General features: G+C 35.6%; 2 protein-coding genes across 14 annotated transcripts in view; one reads left to right on the top strand and one right to left on the bottom strand.

Annotated features, from left to right (window-relative positions):
* The window catches only part of DZIP3 (DAZ interacting zinc finger protein 3), a 102,039-nt gene extending 96,383 nt beyond the window's left edge, over nt 1-5,656 (bottom strand). For 11 of the 13 annotated variants that reach the window (XR_006888230.1, XR_006888231.1, XM_046658589.1 and 8 more), the window contains exon 1: nt 5,281-5,558. The gene's annotated coding sequence lies outside the window, so the exon portion shown is untranslated. The other 2 variants (XM_046658592.1, XM_046658591.1) reach the window with 2 other exon arrangements.
* The window catches only part of CIP2A (cellular inhibitor of PP2A), a 32,051-nt gene continuing 14,137 nt past the window's right edge, over nt 5,594-23,507 (top strand). The window contains exons 1-10 of the mRNA XM_046658602.1: nt 5,594-5,843; nt 9,455-9,602; nt 11,910-12,022; nt 12,878-12,972; nt 13,483-13,579; nt 14,703-14,825; nt 14,978-15,123; nt 17,784-17,859; nt 21,407-21,625; nt 22,704-22,863. Coding sequence (XP_046514558.1) covers nt 5,742-5,843; nt 9,455-9,602; nt 11,910-12,022; nt 12,878-12,972; nt 13,483-13,579; nt 14,703-14,825; nt 14,978-15,123; nt 17,784-17,859; nt 21,407-21,625; nt 22,704-22,863 — 1,279 coding nt within the window. The 5' untranslated portion in view covers nt 5,594-5,741. The remainder of the gene's footprint in view (nt 5,844-9,454; nt 9,603-11,909; nt 12,023-12,877; nt 12,973-13,482; nt 13,580-14,702; nt 14,826-14,977; nt 15,124-17,783; nt 17,860-21,406; nt 21,626-22,703; nt 22,864-23,507) is intronic.

Below are 23,507 nucleotides of genomic sequence, written 5' to 3'. Positions count from 1 at the left end.
GATCAAGACAGGGCCTCTGTTCTCTGGGCAACTACTTCTCAGCGTTCTTCATTGGTTCCTTCACAGCTTGCCAACCTCTAAATACTTAAGTTTCTTAAGGTTCAGGCTTTTTATCCATACTTACTCTACATCACTTAAGTCTCAAGGCTTTAAATTATCTCCAGCCTTGACCTCTCCCTTAACTACAAATATATATTCAACAGCCCACTCAACAACTTTTAAAAACTATAAAAGAACAAATAAATGTCTAGTAGACATCTCAGCATAACTGAGACTGAGCTGTAGGTATCTCCCCTTCCACACAACATGGCTGAAGCAGAGCTCCCCAGCCAAGACAGGCCTAGACCAGACTAAGTGCAGTTAACCCACAGACCTGTGAGCAGGAAACCCACTGCATTTGGAGGTGATTTGTTATATAGCAAGTACTGATCAACATTCCATCCCATCTTTTCCTCCACAGCACTTATTACTAACATTCATATATTTTACTTATATGTCTTGTTTATTGTCTATATCCCCTATTAAAATAAAAGCTCCACTTGGATAGAAATTTTTGTCTATTTGATTCATTGCTGTATCCCCAGATCTTAAAAATGTACCTACCACTCAAGCACTCATTAAATATACAGTGGATGAATGAATGAACAATTAGCCCGGGGTTCACATCTGTGATACGATTCCCATATCACAAAATTCAGTATCCCACAAATTGCACTTCTGTCAAAAATATAATTCATACCTTCATTCAGTCTGATTCACCTAATATGACTTAAACCCTGGTCATGAGACATTAAAAATTTCCATTTTACTGCTCAATCTTGAAGATATGTTCTTTTAAAGTTTTTCCAGAAGAAATAAAGGAGCTAGACAGCCCTAACTTGAGTTGTAAGATCCTAAGCAAGTTTTTTTCTAACTCTCTTAAATGTTTCCCCACCTACAAATTAGAGAAAATATCTATGCCAAATATAAAGAACAGACAGCAATAAAAATTTACAAAGAGAGATTTTATGCCAATCCTTGAAAAATGAAGGAATTGGATACTTAATATTTTGCCCTAAAAATGTCACGTGTTCCTATAGAATTCTCTGTTTCTCTTAACAACATTTATTCTGGTTTGTCTATTTCCCCAACAGAATCTATGCTCTTTGAAAAAGAACTAGCACTCAGCAAATATTTGATGAATGAAATGAATATTAGCATTTTAAATATATTTACCTGACTGGTTTAAATAAACATAATTTTTTAAAAGGAAAAGTGAAATGCAAGCTCACTTCAGCTGCTGTCTTTAGATTTTTTCACATAAAATAAATGTTCTTTATAAAAAAAATATAGTATGTAAACATAACAAGCCTTCAACTTTTAAAAACTATAAAAAGAATAAAGGAAAAATGTATGTATATGGATGGACTTAATAAAGAGAAAGATAAAATTAGTGATTCTGAAAAAAAAAGAAAAATAAGAATTAATAAAACCAAAGTTAGTTCTTGAAAAGTTGCATAAAATAGACAAACCCCTGGAAAGCCCAACTAAGAAAAAAAATTGATAACACTAAAATGAAAAAGGAAATTTAAAACTACAAAGAGATTAAGAGAATCATTGGAATACTATGCAACTTTATGTCAATAAATTTTTAAATATAGAGAAATAGTTGGCATGCTAAAAATTTTCTATTTCCAAAATTAACTCAAGAAAAGGTAGAAAAAATTATCAGATCTATAACCATATTACAAATTCAAATATTTTCTAAAAATTTACCATTAAATAAGCTATCAAGCTTGATTTTATAGGCCAGTTGCACACATCTACAAAGGGTCAGATGATTTCTATGTGATGCTTATTATTCTACAGCACAGAAAAAAGACAGAAAACTTCCAATTCATTTTTCAAAAGCAACATATAACCCAAATTCCACAAGAGAATAAAGAAAAAATTACTGAAAATCCTCATGAACATAGATATGAAATCCTGAATAAAATATGTGCTGCATAGCAAATATAAGGTTTTTTTAGTACTACCTGTGTGACCTTAGGCAAATTACTTCCTCTCTCGCTTAGTTTTTTCATCTGTAAAATGGAGATCATAACAGCACCTAAAGCATGGGGTTGTTATGAAGATTAAATAGTAAGTATAAAGTTCTCGGGACAGTGCCTGGCACATGGCAAATGCTCAATAAGTGTTAGCTATTATTATCCCAAGTACAAAAAGTAACATAATCCATTGCATCATCATTTTAAAGGGGAAAATAAAATATATAAATGTAAACATTTTATAATTTTTTAGCAGACATTTTGGCAAATCTTTAAATAAAAAAGGCAATCTCCTAAACATTTTAAAGAATATTTATCACAAGCCAACAGCATAAATTTTACTAAATGTTAAATACTGGTCATTCCCATTCAACTAAATATTAAGACAAAGATGCTCAATATCACCATGATTATTCCATATTTTAGAGATTACACTAATGAAATAAAGTAAGACAATAAATATTGGAACAGATGGAATTATTTGCAGATGATACACAGCTAGAAAGTCTAAGAGAATAAACAAAACTCCATTAGAATTAAGAAGAGATTTTAGTCAGTAGGCTGGATAAAATCTGTACCAAAAATCAGTATCTTTTTTAAAGTAGCAGTAACAAATTAAAAATTTCTAGGAGAGAAAGACAATCTCTGTATGACTCCACTCACATGTGGAAGTTAAACATGTAGACAAAGAGAACAGATTAGTGGCTACCTGGGGAAAAGGGGGCTGGGGGAAGGCACAAACGGTGAAGTGGTGCACCTACAACATGACTGACAAACAATAATGTACAACCGAAATTTCACAAGGTTGTAAACTATCATAAACTCAATAAAAATTTTTTTAAAAATTTCTAGGAAAAAAAGAGAAACCACTCACAGTAACAGAAATTATATAATAGCCAGGAATAAATTTAATGAGAACAGTACAAGACTGTGTGACAAACTATATAAAATTTCATTGAACATAAAATACAACCTGAATACTTCCTATTTATTACCTCAGCAGTATCTATATCTTCTCAATCACCCAGACTAGAAACCTGGAATTCCTTCTAGTTTCATCCCTCTCCTCACTCTTCCTATCCGAAATCAGTCACTTAGTTCTGCCTCTTTCACCTCATATGTATTTCTCAAATTTGTCACCTCTTTGCTATCTCCACTTCAATTATCCTGGTTATCCTTTGGAAAGACTCCAGCAAATTAAACATTCTCCCTACTTCTAGCCTCATCCTCCTCAAAATCATAGCCCATCCAGCTGCCAGAGTAATCAACCTAAAACACAAACCCAACAAGATCAGGCCCCAGTTTAAAACCAGAGATCACCACTTAATTCAGGGTGGAGGCCAAGCTCAAAGCTAATCAGGCCTTCAGTCATCTGCACCCAGCTTCCTCTCCTCCTCTTCCTTTTCCCCCTTCTTGGGGCTTAAAAGATGGCTCTGTTATTAGGACATGCAAGCATCTCCAACTAAAGATGTCAGGGTTTCTCACAGCTAACATCATGGGACATCTTATTAAACCTACAACATCAATTTTGAGTGAAGATTTTTTTTGATACGTTACTTTATATTAAAATGAACACTTTTTGAAAGAGAATGCAAAATTTGTATGACTGCTTAAGTTAAAATGCAAGATTTCAAAGACAGACGGCACTTAACAGCAAGCAGCTTTGACCTCTTCCCTAGGCTTAGAATGGAGATGATGATGAAGTACCTGTCATTATTAGTGAAAAGTCAACCACCGCCAAAGTGTTATCACTGCATTTGCCAACGAACTAAGATGTAACTGACACATGCTAAGAACATGATTATGTCAGGCCACTAACTGTTCCAAACTCTTTGCGTGGATTAACTCATTTTATAATGTCTGCACCACCTGACATGACCTCATCTCCTCTACTCACCCTTGCTCTCTCTACTCCAGCCATAGCAGCATCCTTGCTGTTCCTGACACACACTGCCATGTTCCCTCTTCAGGGCCTTTCCCCTAGACAGCATGGCTCTTTTCAAACCCCTTGAACTATTTCCTCAAATACTGCTTTCTCTACCCTAACCTCCCCCTTCCCTTTTCAACCACCATTACTCTAGAGGAACAATTCTGTTCTATTTTTATCTCCATCTCACTTTCCTAACTTGTGTTTATTAGTTACTGTTCTTCCCCTACCAGGGTGTAATTTTCACAACAGTAGGATTTTTGTTTTAGTCACTGAATCGCGAGTGCCTAGACAAGTGCACTGCACATCACAGGCCCTCAATGAATTATTTATCGAATGAATTCTTTATGGAATTTATCTTATGAAGCAAGTGCTCCTGTTAGCCAGATTGTACCTTAGGAAGAGCCTGAAGCAGTGAGAATTTGCCTGTGGCCCCACAATAAACAGTAGAGCTAGGATGTGTAAGCAGACAGCCCGGCTCCTCTCTACCAGAACTGCGCGGTGCCTCTAACGTACGTGGTGAATCCATACACACCATCCGTCAGCACGCTTCCCTCATTAGACACCTCCTTCCCAGCAGCGGAGGCTTCATTATCTTTGCTCCCTGACTGGCGACATCTAGCCCATGTTATACACTCAGTAATTGTTCACAGAATGAATGAACGCATAAATACATTAATTACCCGACGACTTTTACATGTATGTCTCAAGTGGCTAGATCATTGCAAACTTTCAGATTTAATTTTAAAATTGACTTCTAATATAAAAATAAATCCTGCCTTTAAAAATGTACTTTCTTTGAAACGACAAAACATGGTTTCTGACGAATGGTTTAAGAGGACACGTAGCCTATTCTCAAAATTTTCTGCAAACTGGTTTTTAAAGCTTTATTATACATCAGCATACATCAGGCAAAAAGCTCCAGAAGCAGCTACTCTCTTTTCATTATATACACATGCATAATATTATCTCGGATCGCAAACCGCAAACGACAGTGCCATTTCCACAAACGCCGAGATTTATGAAACGATCGATCATGCCAGATAAAAACAGACAGCCTCACTTACAAAAACTGACGCTAACGAGAACGCCCTCCGGAGCAATACCCGCCCAGGAGCCGCCCAGAGGTAGGTTTCTCGAGTAAGTCTGACGACTACCGTAAGGGCAGGACTAACTTGCCACGGAAGCCCAATGGCCACAGGCTGACGCCGAGAAACAAACGTTCCTGAGTAGAAGGGGTGGACACATCTGAGATTTTAACCAGGGGCCCCTCCCAGGCCGCCTCAAAATCTAGAGCCCGCGATTCTCGTCCTCAGAGCTCCTCACCGTGTCTAGACTAGGGGGAGGCGAGCATTTCTCAGGTAGAAGATGCTGCACAGAGGAAAAACAGGCCATCCAGGTGAAGGCCGAGGAAACAAACGAAAACGGACCGCAGTGACAACCAAGGACCCCCTTCAGTCTAACCGCCCCTCCACAGGAAAGCCGCAATTGCGGCTCTCGCGAGATTTCTCGTCTTCACAGGATCTCGAAACTAAAGCCTCGCGGAGTTTCAGAGAAGAAAGGTTCTCAACCCCCTTCACGGACTGACACAGCGCCTCGACTCTCTCCCACCTCTCTTTATTGAGAGCCGTCCCCCAGAGTGCGTAGGGACTTCCGGAGCGCGACCGGAACCGGAAGCATCTGGGAGCGAGGGGGTGGGGCCGAAAATCAAAAAAAGCGCGGCGAAAGCTGGAGGCCCGAGCTGGCCCCGTGGTGGTGCGCCCCTGGTGGGGCTGTGGCGGGGCCGGATGGACTCCACCGCATGCTTGAAGTCCTTGCTCCTGACCATCAGTCAGTATAAAGCCGTTAAGTCGGAGGCGAACGCCACCCAGCTTTTGCGGCACTTGGAGGTGAGGGGCTCCGGGCTGGGGGACGAGATGGGCTTCCCTGCCGTAATCCTTAGTTCCCGGGGCGGCGGCCCCAGCCCAGGAAAGAGGGGACGGCCCCTCGCTCCCTCAGCTATCTTTCTGTATTGGCAAGGAAGGCGAGTGAGATCAGCCTTGGATTCCCGTCCTCTTCCACGCCGCGCCAAGGCCCTCCGCGTTCAGCTGGCTGCAGCGAGAGGGAAGTGACTACCGAAGGCCCCAGGAAGAGGGAGGGTGGGACAAGAGGCTGGAGCATTTCGGCTGTGCTTGGGGTTGGTAGAGGAGAATGCTCGGAGCTGCGTCTTTCCTTTGCTTCTTATTTTGGTTTTTCCATCATAACAGAGCCCTCACAGCAGTTCTCAAGGGTGGAGGTGATGGAGAGTGATGATTAAAACTTGTTTTATCCCTTGTCCCTTAGGCAGTTTACAATCTGAACCTGTTGCTTACTGCAGTTTTTCAGTCTTAAAATGCTGAATTTCTTTCACTTTTTTTATTGGTTCCCAGTGATTAGTGTCTAGAATACTTTTTCTGTGTTATCCAAAGAAAAGCTATAATCACAGCTTTCTGTGATCCTGTTTATTTTTGGGCTCTTAATCTTCTGCTGTCATTTGTCGTGACATTCATGGAATTCCAGCTAATATTGACCTCAGTTTAGTGAAAAAACAATTAAACTCATTCAAAGCTTATTTTCATTCTCTGTTGCAGCTTTTCTCTGTTAACATAGAATTGAACATAATTTTAAAACGTATTCTATTTATTGTATTAACTCTAGGATAAAAGGCCAAATTCCCCAAAATTAGCAAAATACTATGGGGAAAGATGATTGACAGTGGTAGAGAAACATCATCCTTTGGTGAAACTGGAGTAGGTGCCTGTGTCCTGAGTACATTTGTTTTCTTTTTTTCATTCATTCCCTCAACAAATCCCTGCCAACCTAATAATTAAGGTTAGCTGTTAAATGCTAGGCTTTGCTTCTCAGTTAGGATGGAACAGTGCGCCAGTGGACTCCAGAAGCCACAGAATAAACGGAGCTGTCTAAACAGAATTGGAGTTAGGCATGTTAGATACTAATCTGAAGCATTACCTCTCTTTGAGAATAAACAGGTATGTTGTGCGTCTGAGCTCACTGTTATCATGAATTGAAGGAGACTTCAAAGAAAGTTGAGGCTAGAGACTGGCACCCTGATAGTGTTCCCAAAGTTCCAAGGGGTTTACCAAAAAACTCTTTTACCACGTAATTGAGAGAGAGCACACGTACATTGCATAAAGTGCATTAATCTTAAGTGAAGAGCTTGATAGTTTTTTTTGACATAAGTGTACACTCAATTAGCTACCACCTGTATCATGATACAGAACATTTCCAGCACCCTATAAGGTTTTTTCAGTTGTTCCTTCTCTTAAAGTTCAGATAAGTGACTCATACAAAATAGTTTTGTGTCTGGCTTCTTCCACTCAATGTGTTCTGTAAAGTTCATTTGTGTCGCACGTGTGCCAGTACTTCATTATTTTTTATTGCTGTGTAAAATTTCATTGTACAAATGAACCACAATTTATATACATTCTCCTGTTGGTGGGCATTTGGATTGTTTCCAGTTCTGAGTGGAATTAACAATAAATCTGTTATAAACATTTTCATACATTTTTTTGTGGATATATGTATTAATTTCTCCTATATACCTGCGAGTGGAATTGTTGGGCCTTATGGTAAGTTTATGTTCAGTTTTAGTTGAAACTGCCAAACAATTTTCCACAGTGATATCAATTTACCTTTCCACCAGCAATATGTGAAATTTGCTGTCATTCATTCACACTGATCCTTGGCGTTTGCAGATTTTTTAGTTTTAACCGTTTTGGTGGAAAATGTTAATGGTGAATATCTTAGTACAGACCTCATGAGAGCAACTTCTGAAGGTACAGAGAGAGTTATCATGTGAAAGGAGATTATTCACTCTGCTATTCTGCTATATTTTGTCTTTATAGCTCTAAATAGAACCTGAGCTTTGAATTTTTTTCTGATTGGCAGAGCTGAGCTGGTCTCATTCTTGATGATATTTCATAACACTAACCTTATGTAATTATTGTAAGCGTGGATTCAGGAGCAGTGAATCCCAGTCATGCTGTTCTAGATTCAGTGTGTGCCTCAGTTTACTCATGTGTGAAACAACTAGCACCTACCTTTCAGGCTTATGGTGATGAAAGGAATTAACAGACATAATGTACCTGGAACAATGCCTAGGCTAGAGTAAGTGCTAAAGTATTAGATATTACTAACAGAGATTATATTTGCATTAAATCATTCAATGTGTATGAGTAAAGAAGGAAATATGTAAAGCAATTTTTTATTTTACCTGGTAATAAATAATTATTACGTTAGAATACTTATGTTGTTGAAATACAGGTCCAGTCCTGAAGGAAATTGTATTTAAAAGCAAAAAATGTCTAAGTCTTTTAAAAGGCCAGCTTTATAAGTTGGCAAAAGGGCACTGCTCAGAAGGTTCTTTATCCCAAAATATCTAATATCGGTGTCTAATTTCGCCTTTGGACTTGCTTATTCAGTCTGATAGACTTTTGCTGTAATGTTAAAACATGTACTCCATGGGAACAGATATTCTGAAGTCTCTCGTCAGCAAAGCTTTAGAAGAAAACCTGACGTCTTGGTGGAGGAATAAAAGAGGGATACAGAAAGGAAAGATTAGAAGGATGCTGGAACAGCCTGGTTTGAGTTGGTCTTTTAAAAATAAAAATGTTTAGAATAGATACAATCTAATTCTAAAGTAAATAATTGTTTTTCCATCTTTATAGAAAAGATATGCTTAATAATGAATAACATTCATAAAGCATTTTGAAAATAAGTGGCTTACAACTGTTTTTGGCCTCCATCCCAGCTTTACCTTTCCGGGAGGTGGGGATGGGGTGGGGGCGGTGATTGAAGGTTTTTAAGAGAGGAGTAAAAAGTGGAATAACAAATAGTAAAATTTTTCAATGCCTGACCTAGTTGCCTAAAAAGTTTTTTTCAGCTTCCTTCTTTGTATTCTCTAACTTCTGGGCTCAGCTACTATCTTTGGGAAAGAGCAGAAGGAATAATCACATAGTTAATCCCATAGCTAAACCTTTGGACTTAGCTTCTTTTCACTTATCATTTACCTCCCTCAAAGTAGGTGGAATAAATGTCCTGGAATTCATTAATTCAATAAATATATTGGTAATAGATGCTGATTTATAGTCTCTGCCTTCATGGAGTGTTCAGTGTGATAGGGAGGATAAATATTGCTAAGTCAACAAAAGCTTGCCAGCTTGTGAAATAAAAGTATAATGTACTGTAGGATAGTGTAACAGGCATACCTGACCTAGTTGGTGGAAGAGGATTAGAGGAAGCTTCCTGGAGGAAGCAAATTCAAACTGAGACCCAGTGATTACATTAGCTAGTGAAGGAAGGGATAGGTAATCTTCCATGCACAGGGTACAGCATGGATGAATTTTCTAAGTTGAGAAAGAGAGTGGCAGTGGCACTTTGGAAGAATTGAGTTTTTGTTTGAAATGGAGAAGAGGTGAAAATTGCCAATTGTTAACTAACACATTTTAATTGCTATTTTTAGGTTATTTCTGGACAGAAGCTCACCCGATTATTTACATCAAATCAGATATTACCGAGTGAATGCTTGAGTTGCCTCGTGGAGCTACTTGAAGACCCAGGCATAAGTGCTCCACTGATCTTAAGTATCATCAGTTTGCTCTCTCAACTAGGTAATGTATTTAGTTTCTATTTTTCATTTTTTGGAAGATTTAATGGTGTTTTGGAATTTAATGTTTTTTAAAAGGCAGGCTTATGTATAGAATCTTTTGGAAAATTATTCACATTCAAAAGATTTCTTTATTGCAAGACCTCTCAGAACTATTTTGTATTGTGTACCTCTTGTAAAAGGGGAATATTATATTATCCTTTCTTAAAATTATTGGATCAAAGAATATGAAGCATTTCAAAGTTTCCGTAGTCTGCAGAAAAGAATGCACTTTGGGAAATGCTGGCCTACTTTTGAATTAAAAAAAAAAAAAAATACTTATACATAATGCCAATATTAAATACAGTATTCAGAAAAGTCATAGCTAGTGATCAAAAAAATCATTGTTTTGTGATTGACGACACTGAACTTAGAGCTAAGGATAAAGATGTAGGTGTTGCTTTTTCTTTTTTTTCCTGCCTAATCTTTAGTTTTTAAATTTTCAATTAACGGTTACTTTCTTGATTGGTGTTTGAGAGTGGAGAGGAGATATTTCTGTGTGTGATTGAAATATTAATATGTTTTTTCTTAAAAAAAAAGTCTCAGTGATCCACAAGTATTAATATAGAGCAGTATTGTCCAATAGAATTTTCTGCAGTGATGAAAATGTGTTCTGTCTGTGTTGTCCAATGTAGTAGCCACTAGCCACATAGGGCTATTGAGCGTTTGAAGTTTGGGTAATAGCCTGAGGAACTGAATCTTTAATTTTAATTAATCTAAATTTAAATAGTCACATGTGGCCTAGTGGCTTCCTAATTAGCACAAATATAGAGAGTAGAATAGAATGAGTCTTTACTCATCACCACCAACCCTCCTCCTCATTTCCACTTTTGGGGATAATATTTCTCTCTGTCTCTCTTTTTTTTTTTTTTTTTTTTTTTTTTTGGTGAGGAGGATTGGCCCTGAGCTAATGTCTTTTGCCAATCTTCCTCTTTTTGCTTGAGGAAGATTGTCCCTGAGCTAACATCTGTGCCAGTCTTCCTCTTTTTTGTATGTGGAATGCCACCACAGCATGGCTTAGTGAGTGATGCTTAGGTCCATGCCTGGGATCTGAACCTGCGAACCCCGGGCTGCCAAAGCAGAGTGCATGAACTTAACCACTACGCCACCAGGCCAGCCCCAGGATAATATTTCTTAATGGTTTGTTATATGTCTTTTCAGATCTTCTCTATGCTATAGCAAATAATTTTAGATCTTTAAATTGGTTGTTTTTAACAAAAATGGTGTTATAGAGCTTCAGATGTTTTCTTTTTTCACTTAATATATCTTGGGTATCGTTCCATTTTGGTATCTTTTGCATAGCTACCTAGTACCATATTGTAGTGCCATAATTTAGTCAGCCATTCTCCTAACAGTGGTAGTCCTGTTCTTTTTGAGCTTTTGCTATTAGAATCAATAGTGCAATGAACATTTTTATGTTCAAATATGCTCAAATATTAGTGTATTTCTGCTAAATAAATTCCCGGTAGAATTTTCAGTTCATTTTTCAATTTGCTGGCCTTTACTAAATTGTTTTCCAAAAAACCTCTACTAATTTTTTCTTTTTTTTTAAAGATTTTATTTTTTCCTTTTTCTCCTCAAAGCCCCCGGTACATAGTTGTATATTCTTCGTTGTGGGTCCCTCTAGTTGTGGCATGTGGGATGCTGCCTCAGTGTGGTGTGATGAGCAGTGCCATGTCCACGCCCAGGATTCGAACCAACGAAACACTGGGCCGCCTGCAGCGGAGCGCGCGAACTCAACCACTCGGCCACGGGGCCAGCCCAAAACCTCTACTAATTTTAACACCCACCAACTGTTTGTATGAAAATGGCAATCACTTTCAACATTTAAATATATTAGAAACTTTTTAAGTGGTAGCCTTTTTATTTTTAAAATTGTATTTCTTTGTTTTTGTTAATAGACTTTATTTTTAGAGCAGTTTTAGATTATAAAAAATTGAAATGATAATCATTTAATGGCAAAATTTCTATAAATATATAAAGTAAGATTTTTCCTTGAGATTAATTTATTCCACATAGAGAAATCATTTGTTTATTGACAAAAAGGAAAAGTTCATACTCCCTTCCCTTTTCCAGCTTATACAATTTCTGTGATGAAACTTATAAATTGGAAGGTATTTGTAAAAAAAAAATAATAATAATAACCATATCATATTTGATATTTTTATATGTGATAAATTTAATATGAAGTACATTTTAAATTACTTTCTTTCATCCATGAAGACCATATATTAAAATGATTTATTTTGGACCATTTTATTTTAACTTACAGCCGTAGACAATGAAACCAGAGACTGTCTTCAGAATACATACAATCTGAATAGTGTTCTGGCAGGAGTGGTTTGTCGGAGCAGCACTTGCCACGATGATTCAGTGTTTTTGCAGGTATATATATACCCAAGAAGCACTTTGTCACTTAATACTTGTTCCCCCTTCCTTATTTTCAGATCAAAATTAATAGTATCTATTATAAACTGCTAACATATAGTGTATATGCTGGTATAATGCTACCTGATTAGGCCTAGTGGCCATTAATAAATTTAGAGCTGGTTGATCATACATGTGCTACTATTTAAATGCTTCTAGAGAGGGAAGCTTATCTACATCTAGCACTATTATTGAAGAAAAACAAATCTATATTATAACTGCTTTGATAGACATAAACACAGCTCTCAGCATTTTGAGATGTTAGCTATTCATATTAAAATTATAATCTATGTTGGCATCTAGTCTTAATTGGTTGAGGAAACATTCTACAAAAATTGAAGGTATAGATATAGTCTTATTTAGCATAGATACAAAGCTCTTATCCCCATCATATTTCATTGAAACTAAAACACCATCAGTTGTAAGAAAGAAAAACATCACCAGTTAAACTGACATGTAATATTAAAGATGGTAAAATGTGAAAAAATGCATGTTAGACTTGATGGAATATGTATGTGTTTCAGCCTGCATGCAAGTTTAAGATGATTAAGTGAACCAAGTTGATGAGAAGATGCTCTGTTTGAGATAGAATGTATAGAAATGTGTGAATCATGAGATGAACCCTAAGGTTCTCAGTAGTCTCATTATCTTGTATGTTTTTTTTAAAAAAAAAAGCATTTTAAGAAATGGAAAGGTTCTTGCTCTAAACTGCCTCCTCAAATGACATGCTCAAAATATGCACTGGAGTCCATTCTTGTGAGCACACAATATATTTTTATATGTTTATATTCATTACTATTTTCTTATTCTCAGTGCATTCAACTTCTGCAGAGGTTAACATATAACGTCAAAATTTTCCATTCTGGTGCCAATATAGATGAATTAATTACATTCCTGATAGATCATATGTGAGTATGCAACCAACTAATCTATTGATTTGTTTCTAAACTAAAACCATGCAGTAGTTCAATTTTTTCTTAGATAATTTTCCCAACTTTTTAAAATGAATAAGACTCTGATTCTTGTTTACTCCCTTTAGGTGATTTCAAGGATCAAATGGTATAAAGCAGCTTTAATTTTCATAACAATAATGTATATATTTTGTAGCAAAAATTTATGAAATGATAATATATATATTTAATCTTCTTGCTTGGAGAATATACTGATGAGATAGCACATGATCATTCTCACAGTTAGTTCCATATTTCTATGCTGCCATTGAATAGGATCGTTCAGTTCAAAACGTGAAATAAATGGTCACTACTATTCAAAGCTTGACTGTTTCCACATGTTAATCAGGTTTTTCTTTTTGTTTGTAAAAAGGAAGGAATTTAAATGTGTAAAATAATATATAATTTTGAGTAATTTAGAATGAAATTAATGCTTTTTATCTTTTCTTATTTTCCGTAAAACAACAGTCAGTCTTCTGAAGATGAGTTAACAATGCCTTGTCTGGGATTATTGGCAAATCTTTGTCGACACAATCTTTCTGTTCAAACACACATAAAGACTTTGGTAAGAAGCTCATTTGTAAAATGTTTCTTTTGTGGTGGGTTCTACCCTTAAAAAAAATTTTATCCATCTTTTTCTTTAAAATAATATTTAACAAGAATCTTCACGTCTCATCCAGCTGACCCATCAAAGTTAAGGAAGAATTAGGTTGATATAAATAACTTGAAGCATTCCAGCCTTTGTGTATCTTGTATTTAATATAAGTTAAGGATTAGTACAAATTCTGAATAAAAGTCTTCCTTCTCCATAGTATCCCATTGTTTATCTCACTGAAGAATACAAGAAACACTAAATTATTTTGTGCTGATAGAAGGGAGGCACATGATTGGCAAACTCATTTACCTTAGCCTTCTATTTCCACAAAATCAATAGCAACTCCACCAGAAAGATCCACGAGTAAATGCCTAGCATCAACTACCAGTACTTGGATAAGCAGAGACACACAAATGAAACTAACAGAACTACTGTTAGAAATAGATTAAATCAAGAAAATTCACTGATTCTGTAAGGTGCTTTGTGAACAATTCCCCTGCTGTGCGTTATTCAGTATTACCTGTTTAATTTTGATGTAAACAATATCTCATTTGTTGGTTTGCTGGATTTTTCTGACCTGGTCTTACTTTGGAGGTAGAGGTTATTTTGAGCCATGGAAGTGTTTGAGAAATGTAAACATTCGCTCACAATCTCATGTCTAAAAACTAATCTTCACTAAGGTTGTACCGATCTCTACTGCTGTAAGCAATATATGAAAATACCATCTCACTCCTTGAATGATCTCTTAAGTTGAGAATAATGTTTAACAAAAATTTACCTACTCTGTGCAAGACATACTTTTTTTTAATTGAGGTGTGACTGACATAACATTATATTAGTTCCAGGTGTACAGTGTAATGATTTGATATTTGTATATGCTATAGAATGATCACCACAATAAGTCCAGTTAACGTCTACTACCATACATAGTTAACACAATTTTTTTGTTGTTGTAATGAGAGCTTTCCAGATCTACTCTCGTAACTACTTGTGAATATGCAATACAGTTTTATTAAGGACATACTTTTTAAACCAAAATGTAAAACTGATAATTTTTCATACTAATTTATTTTTAAATTCTTTTCTTCCTCAGAATAATGTGAAATCTTTTTATCGAACTCTCATAAGCTTCTTGGCCCATAGTAGCTTAACTGTGGTTGTGTTTGCACTTTCAATATTATCCAGTTTGACATTAAATGAAGAGGTTGGGGAAAAGGTAAATATGATTTTTTTATTATGATTTATAAAGATAATTCTGAAGTTTATAGTCTCTGAAACTTTAAAAGTCATTGAGGTTTTTTGTTATGTTTTAGGATGGTGTCAACTTAAATTTTTTTGTGTAATATACTTTTCCTAATTTTTTTTAAGCTGTTCCATGCTCGAAACATTCATCAGACTTTTCAGCTAATATTTAATATCCTCATAAATGGTGATGGCACGCTAACTAGAAAGTATTCAGTTGATCTGCTGATGGATCTCCTTAAGAATCCTAAAATTGCTGATTATCTTACCAGGTATGACTGATAAATTTTAGGACCTTTTTTTTAAACCAAAATGTATTTGTGATAAATAAAACTGCCTTTTTAAATTTAGTAAACTTGGATTCTACTGATTCTCAGTAGACTAAATTGAAATATTTTGATGTACTTTATTCCCGTTCTTTTTGCTGTCCTGACCTGAAATGTAAAAGCTTAACATGGGTGTGTGTGTTTGTGTGTTTGAGTCTTTGTCTTAGATGGATAGATTCTGTCTTTCTCCAAAATGTATACATCTTGAGTAACCTGTTTCAAAACCAGTTTTAAATCTTGAACATTATGATTTTTTGAAAGAAAATGTATTTTTATGACAACATTCATGTCAGTATGTCTTTCGGTCTTTTTTCTTTTTTGTATAAAAACTGGATAATGATTCCTTCGATATGTGCCTGTGTTATGTCATAAGGTAAAATGAAAACACATGTTCATATGTCCTTTCTATCTCATAGCATTTCATGTAATCATTTGTGTTTTGAGATCAGTTTGCAACTGTTTTCCAAAGAGCTCATGGCCTTTTTGCATCTTAAGTTAATTTTTCCCAGTGCCTAAGCTGCTTTGTGGTCCTAAGTTAGGAAATTGTTGAAATTGCTTCAGAGTTAAATTAACTAATCATTCACAAATGAGAAAACATTTATTGAGCCCCTACTGTCTTCAAGAATCGCAGGAGAGCAAGTATTAGCAGTGGCAGGGGTACAAAAACGTAGTCTCTAATCTTTGAAGAACATACTAGAAGTTAAAAAAACAAAAGCTAAGCACTAGGGCAAGCTTGACCACTACTTATATGGTTGACTGATATTTTGCAAAACCAAGAAGCATTCACATTAGCATTTCACTTTTTCTTCTCTGAAGCATCAGTAGATAAGAGAACTTTCTTCCATAGTGCTGTCCCTTTATCTGCCCTCTCTTTATCTGTTCTGAGAGTCCTCACAATATATTCTCATGTCATACCCATTCTGCCCCCCAAATAGTGCTTATTTAACAGCTTAGATGTAGACGGAAAAAATCCTTTGGATATACCTCTCCAGGAGGACAGAAGAATAATCTGATTTAGTGTTAGTAACTGGTTACTTAATCACTTCTGTAAATCTCTCAGTGCCATTATCTGTTTTCTTCTCTATGTAGCCTAGAACCCCAGAATTACCTCTCGAAAGAAAATTATGTTTAACTATGTGTTATCCTTTTATCTGCTGTACTTTTTAGCAAAATATTTCTGAATCTCTTCTAGAGTCTAACTTAATGCCTGGGTTCCTAATCGAAGTTTGAGAAAATCACACTTTTTGAATTTGTATCCTACGTATTCATTGTCTCTAAGTTTATCTGGGCAGCACCTCTTACATTTATTCCCAGTCAGCTTTCTTTCACATTTCTTACAGTGGCTCTTTCAAATATTTACCACTTTCCTCTTGCCATTTTTCACTCAGAAGATGACCTTATCTTTGTTTCACAGAAAAAAAATGGGTTCCTATCTGATTGGAGCAGCCTCATCTGTGCTGAACAAGGCTACTTGTGTTTATACCAGTTCTTACTTAGCATCATTCTGTTTCACTCACAGACGTATCCCATTATGCTGTGCATTCACTCTCATTCTGTCTTCTTCAACAGTTTCCCTGGTCTCTTCAGTGCCTCGCATTCAGTTGACACTCTCGACTTATACATATGCTCCACTTTTGACTTTTTCTTCACCTTTTTGTCCCTTTTAAAATCTGTGATGTCCCATTGTATTCAAAGTGAATATTCCAAATTCTCAGTATAGCCCTCCAAAATCTGGTCCCTCACGACTTCTCAGCCTTATTTCTTCACATTTTCTTTCTTAGATACTTTAGTCTAATCATTTCAGACAATAAATAGAACCTCCAGCTTGTTAGAAATGCTCTTTCATGTATCCCTGTGCTGTTTCCTCTGCAGTACTTCCTCTGGAAGGCTGGAATACTCATTCCTCTTTATATGTCTAACTCCTATTTATTTTTTAAGACTTAAGTCTGGGAAGCTTCGCCTGGTGGGGTCTGTCCCACCAAGTCTGGGTTTGATACCCATCCTCTGTTTCACAGCATCCTATACTTTTCTCCATTATAGTGTTGTATTTTACATTACATTTTATTGTTATTTTCTGTCTTTCTGCCTCCATCCTTAGACTGTGAGCTCTCCAAAAGGGCTCCATTCTCCCAAATCTGCAATGCACCAGTCACATAGAATATAATGTGAGTGGTGCCTTTAGTACCTCTTAGAGATGTTTAGCACAGGGCCCTGCTCCTTACCTCTGTATCTGCAGAGCCTTACTTAATCCCTGGCAATTTATAAATAAGTACCTGTCTCGTTTACTAGAATAGTCCATGTTCTTTGAATTTTTACAAACTGAACACAGCCTGTAACAAAAAAAAGCAGTTGAGGTACTGACAGTTTCAATGATTTATTTATTGCCCATATGAGTCATTGTTTTTTCACTGTTCAGTAAATGACAGAGCCAGTTTATGTATATCATAATAGTTAGAATATAAGTATAAACTTTACAAAGACTATTCTGTATTAGAAGCTCAAATAGATGAAAGAAACTGCAGTTAAATTTTGTATTTATCTTGTACGTAATCCTTTTTGATGTATCAATTTCATAATTATTATTTGATGTATATTTTTAAACCTAGGTATGAGCACTTTTCTTCGTGTCTTAATCAAGTATTAGCTCTTCTTAATGGAAAAGATCCTGATTCTTCTTCAAAGGTATGTAAAAACATGATTGTTTCTTTTAAACGTTTTAAAAACTATAACATGCAGAAAAATCTGAGTGCCCAGCTCTCTGAATTTTTACTTTACAAACTGAACACAGCCATGTATCCAGTGTCTAGATCAGGAAACAGAACATTACCAATACTCTAGAACCCTCCTCAAATCTTCATACGCTGGTACAATCCCTTTGGAAAACTGTTTCATGATACCAACTAAACATATGCGTACCCTCTGACACAGCGATTCCACTCTTACCTATATAGCCAAAAGAGACATGGCCATGAGCTCACCAAAAGGCATGCAGAAATGTTAAATAGAAAATGAAGTTTTTTAAATGATACCATTTACTGATTTTTAAAAATGTGAAATCTTAGGGGATAAATCTAACAAAACATGTACAAGGCCTCTACTCTGAAGCTATAAAACATTGAGAGAAATAAGAGACCTAAATAAATACAGATATACCAAGTTCATAGATTGGAAGAGTTTACAATATTTGGTCACTCAAAATCACAGCAGATTTTAGTGTTTTTTGTTGTATTTGTTTTTGGTGTATATGGAAATTGGGAAGCTGATTATAAAATTCATATATGCAAAGGTCCAAAAATAACCATGGCTATCCTGAAAAAATGAACAAAGTTGGAGGACTTATTAATACTACCTGGATCAAGACTTAATATAAAGCTGCAATAATTAGGACAGTGCAGTATTGTCATAAGGATAGACAGCCCAATGGGACAGAGTACAGTCCAAAACCAGACCCACACTATTTGGTCTCCTGAGTGATAACAGTGCAGTCTTAAAAGTATGGTCATTCCAGTAAATGACACTGAATCCATTGAATATCCAAATGGGAAAAAACTGAATTCTAACCCCTACCTCACACCAAATGTGAACATCAGTTCCAGAAAGATTGTAGATCTAAATGTGAAAGGTAAAATGATGAACTTTTAGAAGAACCACCTAGCAGAATCTCTTCACAGCCTTGGGATAGACAAAGATTTTCTTAAACAGGAAACAAAAGTACCAACTATAAAGGAAAAAAGTTGATAAGTTGGACTACATTAAAATTAGGAGCTGCTATTTATGAAAAGACCACCAATAAGAGAGTAAGACGGCATATATCTAACAAAGGACTTTTATCTAAAGTATGTTATTTAAAAACTTGTACGTGTAAATCAGAAAAACCCTGAACCTAGTAGATAACCTGAGTGAAATAAACTTGAATTGATCAATAAAGATGAAATGGTTGCTCAACTTTATTAATCTTCAGGGAAATGCAAATTTAAATAGTAATAGTAAATAGTAATGCAGTATTGCTCCATACCCACCAGGTGGTTAAAATTATACATGGATAATATCAAGCATGGATGAGAGTGTAGAAAATTCATAAGTGTCACAGTACTCATGGGTGAAAATTGGTACAACCACTTATGAAAACTGGTATTATCTACGAATGTTGGACATATGCATAAACTATGACCCAGCAGTTCCACTCATAAGTATTTACCCCAAAGAATTGAATACATATGTTTACCAAGGACATCTATGAAACATAACAGTACTGCTCCTAATAGCCAAGAATTGGAAACAGCTCAAATGCCATCCACAGTGGAATGGGCAAATAAACTGGTATATTTATGCATTGGAATACTCTACAGCAATGAGAATGAGTAAAATGCGACTGCATGCAACAATATGGATGAATCTCGCTAACACTGGTAAGCTAAAGAAGCCAGATGGAAGACTATACACTGTCACATTCTATTTGTGTGTAAAGCTCCATGTGAGTTTTTTATATAAACTGGCAAGCTGATTGAAAATTTTATATGGAAACGTGAAGATTCAAGAATAGCTAAGATAGAATTAATCTATGGTGTCAGAAATCTGATGTGGAGGAATGGTTGGGGCATTGTCTAGGAGAGGAGATTGTGGAGTTTTGTAGAATTCTCTTGATCCGGTTGCTAATTACACAAGTGTATTCATTTTGGGGAAACCATCTAGCTTTGCACTAATAATTGATTTGTTCTCCGTTACACTTAGAAAATGTACATGAGAAAGTAATTTTTTGTTTGTGTATAACATATTTCTGGTAAGATAATCAAGAAACTAGTAGCAGTGCTTGCCTCCAGGGAGGATAGCTAGAGGTCAGGCTGGTACCTTTGACTATGAAACCAAGTGAATGTATTCCCTATTCAAAAACAAGTACTACAATTTATATTTAAAAGAGAGTAAATTAAAGATTGCTTTATCATTTGTTACATAGTAAATACTAATGGGCTGAATTCTATTAAAATCAGATACTATCAAGTTAATTAAAACACAAATCTCAATTGTATGTTTACAAGAAACAAAGAAAGGTAGAAAATTAGTGGATAGGCAAAGGGATACCAATAATTTTTTAAATTTTTTAAATGATAGATTGGTAGTTTATGAAAAAGGTAGGATTGAACTTAACAGTTAATAAACAGGTTGATGTGGATTGTTATGTAATGGTATAGGGCCTGTTAAACAAATTCACATGAGTAAATTTGAAGATCTAATTGTCTTTCTTTAAACAATTCATGAATTGGGCAACATCTCATCTGACAAGCAGGAAGCTACTCTGAGGGGTTACACAACATGGAAGGCTTTTATAGTAAGGAGGGCGGGACAAGGAAAGGAAGTCATCAGTAAGGAAAAAATGAAAGTTCATTGGAGGAAAGTAAAAGTTAGGGTGATGATGGACTCTCATTGGCTGAGCTGAGGCATTTTCCATTGGCTGGGCAAGAAGGAAGTCATCCTGCAGAAGTAGTAAAGTAGTTGCACTTCCCCTTTGGGAGTACAAGGTATATCTACCTCTAGGAGTCAGTAGTGGTGCTTCTTCCTGTCTGGGTCTGTAATTGACGTCTTCCTGTTTGAGGTGATTGATTTGGCAGCATGTGAGAGCTCCCTCTACAGGCCTTCCCAACTCCAATTTATTTGAGATTTCCTTTATTAATTTTTACAGACCCAGTATTTGAAGTAAAGAAGAAATGAGGTCAAATGAGGGAGCCGAGGGGCGTAATGCCAGCAGTTTACAAACATAGTATGGAAATGGCCATTGTTAAGGTTTTACAGCTTTGGGATGCCACTTTTAAGTATTATCCTAAAGTATGTTTTATAGCAATTCTTGAATCTTAGCTTGATAGCAGGACTTCATAATTACTACTTTGATTTTTTAATTCTTTTTTTTCATTTTACAAACAAAACATGTTTGTGCTTAAAAAAAATAAGTACTATAGAAAGCATTTAACATTTGCTGAAGTTGCCCTTTTTTGTTTGGCTCTCACAGTCCTGCTTATCAGAAGTAACCATCATTAACAAATTTCTTTGTAACTTCCTGGAACATAATCATACATTTTAAGAAATAATACTGATAGAAATATTCGAAGCTGCTTTTAATTTTTGTTTTAGAGTATTTTCTTTAAAAATATATGTCATTTTCAGCTTCCTCATTTGGTTGCTTTGTGCGTTAAAGTCCAGTGAAATTGACATTTAATGAAGACTTTATATTGCACAGGTTTTAGAATTACTTCTTGCGTTCTGTTCAGTGACTCAGCTGCGCCATGTGCTCACTCAGATGATATTTGAACAGTCTCCATCTGGCAACACCACTCTAACAAGCCGTTCTAAATGTTTAGAACCTACTGTAGCTCTACTTCGTTGGTCAAGCCAGCCTTTGGATGGATCAGAAAACTGTTCCATTTTAGCGTTGGAGTTGTTCAAGGAAATATTTGAGGTAATAGAATGATTGACAAATTGACTTTTCTACTTTTATGGTTTTTAATGAACAGCTCTCAGAAATGTTCCCATAAACTTCCAGTTGTTCATACACTTTAGGAAAATGTCGCAATTACTAGACTCCCTATTATTCAGCTACTGAGTTATTGTTTTCTGACAAAGATATTAGTCTTTTCGTTTTTTCTCTGAATGCCTTCTAGATACTCCTTTCAGTGTGATAAGTAAAGATATTAATTAAGATTTGTATGGTTTGTTGTATGACTCTGCTTCTTGCAGAAGTCACATTCTGTCTCTTCATCTCGATAGATAATGTCTACTGTCCTTATTAACCTGTTGAGTGGGTTAACTTAGGAACTTTGGATTCAGTCAGTGAAATGGAGTGGAGCATGCCAGACACTGCTAGGCACTTAGGATACAGACAAAAATCCTTTCCCTAGAGGCCATTACATTCTGGTAGATTCTACTCTCTGGGTTATTTAGCATTCTCTGCCATTCTCCCTGATTTTATACCTCTTCTTCCTACCACGGTATCTTCCTATAGTGTTTCCCCTCTCATGTCTGGATCCTATGCACAAACAAAAATGTGTAGAGTGATTAAATATATTTGTTAAGGATTATGCACAAATTATCCTTTCTGTTTTGTGTTGGTCTTGACTATTAACAATCAGTGTTAGCATTTAAAAAGCCCTTTGAGATTCTTGATGGGAATTATTTGTGGTTGTAAAGTATTAAGTGTTATTTAATTATTATAATTACATTTCGCAAATTCAGGGTATTTGTTTTAAGTACATACTTTTAATTTAGAATAATTTTTAAATCACAGATATAGTCCATTTCAAAATGTCTTGTTTGCAGTTGATTAGCCCAAAAGCTTATTGTTCCTTTTGAGAAAAAAGTCATTTTAGCCCTCAAAATTAGCTAAATGGATAGATTTAAATAGGAGAGACAGGTCAAAGAACTGTTGAACTAATTATAAGAAATTTAAGAGAGTGTCGCAGTTCAGTGATGACTGTTTCTGCATTCTGTATTCCATCTTTATTTTTATTTTTAACCATTGGTGGCGGTCATTTCTCCAGGATGTCATAGATACTGCTAACTCTTCCTCAGCTGACCGTTTTGTGATCATTCTGCTGCCTACAATCCTTGATCAGCTTCAGTTCACAGAACAAAATCTAGATGAGGCCTTAATAAGAAAAAAATGTGAAAGGATGGTCAAGGCCATTGAAGTTTTGTTAAATATCCTTTACTGTTATAAACATGGAAACTAAACAACCATCTGTTTTTTTCCTAGCATTACATTTACTGCATTTTTGTGTTTATTTATAATTCTGTCACTTCTCATCTTTGTGTGTATTCAGAATTGTTGAACTGAAGTTTAAACTATAGTTTAATTCTCAATGAACAGTCTCTAAAAAAGTTAGACTTTATTTTCTTTGTTTTCTGTGTAGAATGTTTAAGCTAAAGAATATTTTTAGAAATGCTTTTTAAACTTGGATTTGGACGTTTTAATCACAATTGGAGATTAGGAGATATATTCTAAAATAACTGCCCTATTACTGTCTTCTGGTGCTAATTGATGCCCCTGGTTGATGTGTGGTGCCATTCTTTGGTGGAATGTATCAGAGAATAAAGAAATATGAGTAGGGTTGTCATAAATTTACCTTAGTCTTTTAGCTTGTGTTTTAAAAATTAAAACCTCCGTAAATGTTTTAATAAAGACATCACACTTGGTCATAAAAAAGACGGTTATTTTCAAGGCAGATTAACTCATTTCAAAAAAAAGAAAACCTTCAGTATAATTATTGCCACTGCGTAACTTCTGTGTACTGATTTTCTTAGGTCTTTCCTTGTGTTAGCTTTTTTTAGATCAGCTGATTCTA

This window comes from Equus quagga, chromosome 4, assembly GCF_021613505.1.
Source record: "Equus quagga isolate Etosha38 chromosome 4, UCLA_HA_Equagga_1.0, whole genome shotgun sequence".
Lineage (NCBI taxonomy): Eukaryota > Metazoa > Chordata > Mammalia > Perissodactyla > Equidae > Equus > Equus quagga.
This window is presented reverse-complemented; position numbering and strand designations above follow the sequence as displayed.